The sequence below is a fragment of the Etheostoma cragini genome, chromosome 1 (genome assembly GCF_013103735.1).
Source record: "Etheostoma cragini isolate CJK2018 chromosome 1, CSU_Ecrag_1.0, whole genome shotgun sequence".
Lineage (NCBI taxonomy): Eukaryota > Metazoa > Chordata > Actinopteri > Perciformes > Percidae > Etheostoma > Etheostoma cragini.
Genome location: NC_048407.1, coordinates 11902547 through 11910693, shown reverse-complemented (window position 1 = coordinate 11910693; position 8147 = coordinate 11902547). Strand labels below are relative to the sequence as shown.

General features: G+C 37.5%; 1 protein-coding gene across 2 annotated transcripts; it reads right to left on the bottom strand.

Annotated features, from left to right (window-relative positions):
• Positions 1-158: 158 nt before the first annotated feature.
• cops2 (COP9 signalosome subunit 2) lies at positions 159-7583 on the bottom strand. Of its 2 annotated transcripts, none has more exons than XM_034871620.1 (13): positions 7320-7583; positions 6687-6800; positions 6519-6596; positions 6299-6424; positions 6108-6197; positions 5941-6018; positions 5456-5630; positions 5148-5326; positions 4844-4896; positions 2892-2989; positions 2694-2776; positions 1819-1877; positions 159-585 (listed from the first exon to the last, which is right to left on the bottom strand). In XM_034871620.1, the coding sequence occupies exons 1-13, from the start codon at positions 7371-7373 to the stop codon at positions 441-443; spliced, it is 1332 nt and encodes a 443-aa protein (XP_034727511.1). In that variant the 5' UTR covers positions 7374-7583; the 3' UTR covers positions 159-440. The 2 variants fall into 2 exon arrangements, with proteins under 2 accessions (XP_034727511.1, XP_034727429.1); XM_034871538.1 differs by having other exon boundaries at positions 7314-7574.
• Between the last annotated feature and the right edge of the window lie 564 nt (positions 7584-8147).

Genomic DNA, 8147 nt, shown 5'->3' with positions numbered 1-8147 from the left:
TTAAAAACATTTTATTAGACTCTTACTCGCCAGTCAGCTAAAACTTTGTAGCTAGTCAAAGGCAGCTGAATCCTTTTAGTGCTGAGAGAAATGTTTATTACCAACAGGCAACAGTGTACATTAAAATACTGTGTACACGTTTTCATACACATTTGGACTTTTTTTTTTAAACAACTGAAGCATTTGTGTGTTGCTCATGGAAGTATCTGCCTATCAGGAACATGAAAAACAAAAATACGTGTCAGTGTTTTCCTCTCATCACCACAAAACACACTTTGAACACGTTCTTTGAGTTCCTGGCGTCTTCCTGAATATGGTGGCTTTCTCAAAACCTGTGCTGTGCATCTTGTCTTGGAGGATTTACTTGAAGAAGCACAGTAGCATACTTTATGGATGTATTCAAACATGCCATTTTTCTTGTCTCTTGATTTTACATGCCATCATGTGAGCTTGCTAACAATGGCTTGGTTGAGAGAGTTCAGCTGATTTGTCCATTTGTCTAAAGCTGTGTAGCGAGCCCCTCCTCTCTTCTGGTAGTCCAGTTCTAGTAGCTGGTTGACTTGGTCAATTCGGCCGTGGATTGTGCTGAGAAAAATAAATAAAAAGAAGGCATCAGGAAAAACCACTCATGTTGCATTTAAAACTTTATTCCCTAAACATTTTAGTTGAGCTCTTATAGTTGAGCCTTGAAATGCCAATTCAACAGTTTCCTTCTTCTAATAGATGCAATTGTATATTTGAGCTGATTGTGGGATAACGCAGTAAAGACAATGAATGACAGCAATAAGATATGTGACTTGATTGATTAGGGATGCACAGTACTGAAAATCCCCAAAACAATCTTGAAGAGTCCACTGTTTCGTAAACATGAAAGATTGTATTTAAAGCAGAGTTCCGGTTGATTTCAACCTGTAGCTCTGTTGTTGTTTTTTAAATGTTTAGTGCTGTCAGTAGCAAGACAAATGAAAACAAACGGTGTTGTCTACACTGTGTTATCCTTCTGCTAGAGTTAGTTAAACAGGGTTAAGTTTTAAGCTTCTTTTTAGCCACTAAACATGCTCACAATGCCATTACCAGTGTCTAGCCATGTGCAGTTATTCCTTCCAAGTGAACACAGCCAATCTGACTGGAGTAGATGTGACAAAAAGGCGTAAAAGTTGTGATAATTCATCTACTGCACATACCTCTGTTTATTTCCTGTTTTCTGGTGAAGTCATCTGTTTCAACTTTTAAGCTTTTCTGTCAAATCTACTGCAGTCAAATTCACTGTGTTTACTTGGAAGGAATAACTGCACATGGCTAGGCACTAGTAATCACATTTTGAGCCTGTGTAGAGGCTAAAAACAAGTTTAAAACTTGCCTTGTGCAAGCCAGTTTAAGCCGGTTGGGTGCAAAATCTAGCAGGAGGATAACTCGGTGTAGACAGTACCGATTGTTTTCATTTGTCTCGCTACTAAAAGCATTGATTAAGAAAAATAACCTCTTTAACATGTCAGAGAATGATGCAACAATGTTACACAATGTTGTTTAGTTAATAGTTTAAAAATTGTACTTAACAGTGTTATATATATATATATATATATATATATATATATATATATATATATGAGATCAGCGGGGATGTGAGGCAATAAATAGCATTTCACTATTATACAATTATGTTAATTTAGTAAAACATGTAACTGAAACTGTCAATTCATCCCGCCTGGCTCTCTTAAGGGCCAAAAGATGGAAACTATGAGGAACTACAACCATTAACCGGAAGGGAGCTATTTTTTTTCTTTGACTTCTTAGAAGGCACTTGAGGAAGTAACTTACTTATCCAAGATGCACTGAACCAGCAAACTCTCCACATCACACACATCGATGTTCAGCTCCTGAAACAGAAGAGAAACAGCCAAAAATCATCCTCACATCTCTAAAGTGTGTTAACTAGATTAAACATCAGAAGGATGAACAGAATTTAACACACTAAAAATCCTATTGTAAATATTTTGTTAGATGTGTAGCAAACGACCTGTGGTGAAAATCTAGCATATAAGTATGTTCACTAACAAATAAAAAAAATACAGCGACTATGTTGAAAATGGCATTAACAAAAACAATTCATGTAAAGCACTAGTGATGTCTGTCATGGATACTTAGCCGAGAAATGAGGAAATATCATTGCATCAACATATTGATGCTGCATTTTTAGCTTCTCTATATTTGTTAGTTATTTTAAGTACAATACAACCTCCACTACACTTTGTGAACATGTACAGCTGAACAACTATAGTGATAAAGAACAGAACTAGTGTGGGAAAAGTGAAAAAGTATTTAGAAGAAAAATATATATACATGTATATACAGTATCTCAAGTGTTACTTTTTGTGTTAATTTAATTATAATGTATGATTTATGTTATTGCTGAAACTGTATTTAATTTACAGGTATTATATGCAACTAAGGCATGCCAATAAAGCTCTGTCCATACCACCAAATTGCTAGCAAAGCCCGACTAAATCTTGCAACATTAGTTTTTGCTTTGACAGTTATAAAATGTGATTATTTTTGTGCTCTCTCACAATTTTACCTTTTTCTTTTTTAATATGAGTGATTAGCTTTCTAATAATATTCCAAGAGACTGTGATCAATGAGGAAAGATCACATATAGTCACTGTACGGGATAGGTTTTGATCATGTTGACTTACCTTGGAAATGAAAGGGATGTGTATTCTCGTGTACGGTTTGATGAGTTTGATAAGTACTTGAGTTCTAATGTTCCGCAGGAGCTCTGCAACACAACATCAATGATCAGCTACACAAACAAGCTTAAAAGTCAACAGCTTAGAAACGTTTTTTCAACACATGTATCACGCATGTGGACTGAAGTCACGTTCACCACTCACCCTCTATGTGCTCTCTAATGAAGGGGTCGTCCATTATGTTACTGTGATTTGTTTTCAAGATTTTCTCAAATTCAGTGATGTCGTTGTTCTGGTAGGCGCTGGAAGGAAAAACAGTCCGTGTTGTTATATTACACATTGTGTCGCCATGACCCGCATGAGAAGTCTCATACTGATAGCTGCCAAACACATTGCAAAATTTCTGACTTTTTGTAAACACTATTCTTATCACAGTTTCGGGTGTGTCTTCTTAGTTTCTTGTTTATGCAGTAACAATTTTAAATATATGCATGGAACTTGAGTAATTTGAGACAGTGCCAGCTATTTATTTAAACATGAGAACAAAAAGGGAGCAAACAAGGAAGTAGAAGACAACTAAAGGCTTTGGGAAGACAATGGTCATGTTCCATACTTTCTGCAAATACTGTTACATGTACACCATGGTCACAGGGCTCGGTTTTGGCAGCTGGTATGAATTAGAATAAGATGATTAATGTTGGTAATGTGTCATTTTGTACAAAGAGGAAATGATGCAATATAACCACTAAAAATGTAAACATACTGCACACACCAAACTGTAATCACTAGTATGCACCTGTGAAATACTGACTGAAGGAAATAACGTAAGCATCCATTCAAAACATTAAAGAAAAACGTTTTCAATACTAGCACTCTGGGTACATTTTTATAGTTTTGGCTGCCAACAATAACATTTTGCTCACCAACATTTTGTGATATAAAGATACATGACACAAAGCACAGTCAAGTAAAGTGTGCTGAGGGCCTGCTAGCACACACCTTGGGTGCACCAGATTCTGGAGTCGTAATTAGAATATCTGACGTGTTAGGCGACAATCGAGGCCAATCACATCTCTCTTATCTTCTCCTTTTAAAAGTTGTTCTCTTCTCACAATGACATACGGATGTTTAGTGATGAAGTAGGTGGCTTTGCACCTTCACGAATTAAAAGCGTGACAAGAGGGGTTAGTCTACCAAACAAAACCTTACAACTGAGTTGTAGGTAGGGGAAATTTGGGACAGTCACAAAATCCAAGCAGTGGTCGACGATACTACCCTAATTGTCCCGAAAATTAGAGCAAATTCTCAAGAGCAGACTATTGAGTAGTTATAGTCTGATAACTACTACATGAACATTAAAAACTGTTCACGTTGAATGAGTGCTCCTGCAGCAAGCTACCGTCAGCTGCTACATAGGCATCCAGGCACGAATTTGGAAAAAGACGCATTGCTATTTTTCATTCATTATTAAAATGGAGGCTCAGGCTGGTGTCCCAGGACCCGATTAAAACCTAGCTAAAAGGCAAAAAATTCTCTACGGGTACTGGGAGGACTGGGTAGGGAATTACCCCCGGATTACTCCAGTTTTACATGATGCAAACAAAGCGTTTTGCAATAAAAGGAGTTTGGTATTTCACACGGGAGGAGTCAGACGTCAGGCTGCATGCTAGCAGCAAATTACATATAAGTTATTGATAGTTGTATATAACTAACAACACAACTGTACAGACCAACACTTTGGTGTCATCCTTCTTTAAGCGGGAGGATAACTCCAAGTATAACAAAATAGCTGCTGCTGATCAGATTTTTATGTGGTATTTTTCGGGTTTACATGACAGTTTTTTTGACAGAATTCCTGAATAAAAATAAGAAATCATTGTGGTGTGGAGTTTTTAATTTCATGTTACACCACCCCCGCCCCTTTCCAAAATGTTACCCTTTCTCATCTGGTCACCCAACTGTCAGTACTAAAGTAGTCTCACTATTCTTGTCGCTTGTCCATTTGTGCCGCTTTGTTAAACTGTGGCTTTCACGATGGTATAGATCTCAGGATAAAATTAGTGACTAAAGTGTTAGATAACAATAACAGCCAACACTATAATAGCAAGACTTTGGTTGTAAACAAAGGACCAACAAATATATTAATATATGCTTACCTTACTAAGTTTGTCATTGCTAGGATCTCTGGGTCATTTTTGTAGGGTTTGGCCTGTGGGAAAAATACAAATAGTTACGCATAGCACTAAAAGTTAAATAAAGTAAATGTCAACTGAATAATCACAAAACCCCCCAAGTACTTTCAGCAAATCTTTCTAAACAAAGACAATCTGGCTGTGCTTTATGTAAATTGCACAAACCTATGTGGCCACAACTAGTATAGCCACTTGTGCCTCTCATGTTTTAAATTCTTGCATAATTATTAAAAGCAAACATTCCAAACAGTAACAATTACTTTCATACCTCTTGTGAGTCAAAAGGGTTTATTCCTGACTTCATCAGCATGTTGGCTAGGACCAGGTACTTCAGGCATGTCGTCCGTCTTGGACTGCCAGACTCATCATAGTTTTTAAAGGCCTCAAAGAAGTCTGTGTGAGCTTTCTCAAACTCACCCTCTCTCAAATGCATCTTTCCACCACACTCTGGTCAGGAGCAGACAAGCACAGGCCATTCAGTGAACAGCTATGACAGTACACAGCTTTGGCAGTCACTTTTAAGACAAAGCTAAACAACTGAGCTATGGATGGAAGGAGATATGTGCACCATCGTACCTCTAATAACTCCCATTATGAGCGGGTGAGGAATGGCAGATTTAATGTGAAGGGACTGCTCATACAGGGCTTTCAATTTCTTGTTGTTTTTTTGTGCCGTGTACATCTGGATCTCCAGAGCATAGATCTCCAAAAGCTGTGTGCCTTTCTTCAGGTCATCCTCTCCATCATCTGTCTGTAGTTGATTTAAATATAGAACCACCTATTAGATCATTTTTGTCGTTAAATCTACATGTATACATGTACTACATACATACATATACACACAGACATGCTGAGAAAAAAACTTGGTCCCAATATACTGAGATAACAATACTCTTAACTGTTTAACAAGGTTTGAATGACAAGGCAAACAACAAGTTGAGGGACCACAAAATATTGTATGAGATCTCTAAGGTAAACCTCTTTTTTGTATCAAACCAAAGTTATTATTAACTTGATTAATGCATACATAGACAAACATGATTAAGAATTGATCTAATTACTTGACAGGACTGGTGAAGTTGCCTAAGGATCTTTTGCAGTTTCCCATACTCTTCTCTCTCCAAGTACAGCTTCCCCAACTGCAGGGGGGGAACAAAAAATGAGGTTTAGTTTCACTAGGAAATTATGGTACAAGACTAACTGGAGTCATAGAAGAACTGGTGTTTACCTTTGTGTTAGTTTTAAACCACAGTCTGTCGTTTTTGGCATCTTTCAAAGCCTCCAATGTGGTTTCGTAGAACTCTTGCAGCAAATCCATCTAGCAACACATAAAACACATTTCAGAAAACTGCAGGGTTTAAGGACACACCATTTGTAACTGCCAGCTGGATTTTCCCATCTCCTATTGTCGATCCCTACCTGTTTGGAGGTAGAGATATAGTCCAGAATGGAGTTGATGGACTTCTCTGAGTAGTTCCTGGTGACAGCACTTCTGATGTATGTAAGGAGCTGTTTATACCTGTTCATCATCTCAGGAAAATTTGTCTACAGGGTTGAGACACAAAGAAAAAGACTCCCTTAAAAAGTCGTGTCTGATGGAAAATTGTAAACAAATTATGGTGTGTTTTGATGAGCCTACCAGCTTGAAGTTGATTTTTATCATCTGTTTTAGCGCTTTGAATCCCCATTCTCCTTTCTCACCTTCTAGTTCCAATACCTTAACACACAAACCAACAGATGTCATCAAATGTTATGCTTTTAATTAACTGAGATTAGGACATAATATTGTTATGGAGTACCACCCCACCTTCTGGAAACTGCTGAGTGCTGCTTTGGGATCATCCTCCTTCAAGGCTTTGGAGTTGTAGTACTGGTTCTCCAGGTCCACATTTGGCTCCGAGTTACTGTCCTCTGAGTATTCCTGAATGTAAGCACATAATCATGTCAAAGTTCAAATCACAAGATCCAAGCCAAACATAGAAGTTATACGTTTGCTAACAAAACATATCAGAAACTCTTAGCTACCTAACACAAAGACAGGGGTAGCAAATTGCCCCTGAATAAATATCTGCAGGTATGAGCCTTAAGCTAACGTTCAGTTAGCCAATGCTATAGCTTGCTAACTAGCCGATTGGCTTGCTTTTCATGCCTGTAATTGAAATCCAAAGACAGCTGAACGCATGCACCCTAAATTAGCTAACTCATTTAGCATGGTTCAAGTTTATTAATATTAGCCAACTGCATGGTAGCTGAAGCTAACTGTAGTTAGCCAGCTAGGAAGCTAACGTTAGTCATATGCTGTCATTATTGGTATTAGCCGACAAGCTAACTAAACAGCTAACATTAGCTAGCCCGTACTGTCGGCCCTTCACTGTTAGCGCTCAACGGATAAACGGTTATAATGTATGAGCGAAAAGTAAATAATTTCAGTTACAGATACCAGGTCGTAATCTTCTTCATCGTCGCACATGAAATCGTCCTCCATGTCTGACATCCTGATGGTCTTCCTTGCTTGTATTCAGGGACAGTCAGTAGCCCGGCCTGTGCTGTGTTTTGCAGCGAAGGTGAGGTGGTGGTGGTGGTGTGTGTGTCAGGATGCCAAGAAGCAAAAGCCCGATTTCCGTCCATAGATGGTGCTATTGGATCGTCTCTGATACTTCACACTGTGAAAATGTTTCACCAGCCGCGGTCATCTGGGTATTTTAGAATGACATTGGTGTAGTTACATGATTTTTAAACAGCGTACTACTGTTACATTAAACTGAGTTTTAGTCTTACATCCAGTGGTAATGAGTAACTAAATACATTTACTCAAGTAGCCTAGGCCTACTGTATCTAAGGGAGGCTACTTACAACTTAACTTGGGTATTTCTATTTGATGCTGCTTACATTTATCTGACATCTTTAGGGAATTTTTCATTTCAACAGTCAGATTATAAATTTGAATTAATTTTTTCAATAAAATATGATGCATTATAGATAACACTGTGTTGTGCACATGCATCTACGCTCAATACCAATATTTTATGTAATGATATAACATTAAATTATGATTCTTATTCTGCTACTAATATTTACATTTTGTTGATTACATTGTTTTTGATAGATTTCAAATGCAAAGAGATTCTTGTAATGTATTGTAATTAACATTGTGGCATGGCAAATTTTTATTTAAAGGAATACGGTTATGCTATAGAAACAGAGTTATTTGTGTTAGTTGTATCATGGTTGAAACCATAGACATACAATCTATAAAATTTAACTCACA

What these genes read in the sequence shown, in the direction of transcription:
- cops2 (XM_034871538.1), bottom strand. Translation starts at nt 7,373, where the DNA reads ATGTCAGACATGGAGGACGATTTCATGTGCGACGATGAAGAAGATTAC. An exon ending in TAAAAATCAACTTCAAGCTG is followed by an intron (nt 6,425 to 6,518) that starts GTAGGCTCATCA and finishes TCAACCCTGTAG; the next exon opens with ACAAATTTTCCTGAGATGAT. An exon ending in AACTTCACCAGTCCTGTCAA is followed by an intron (nt 5,631 to 5,940) that starts GTAATTAGATCA and finishes AATCAACTACAG; the next exon opens with ACAGATGATGGAGAGGATGA.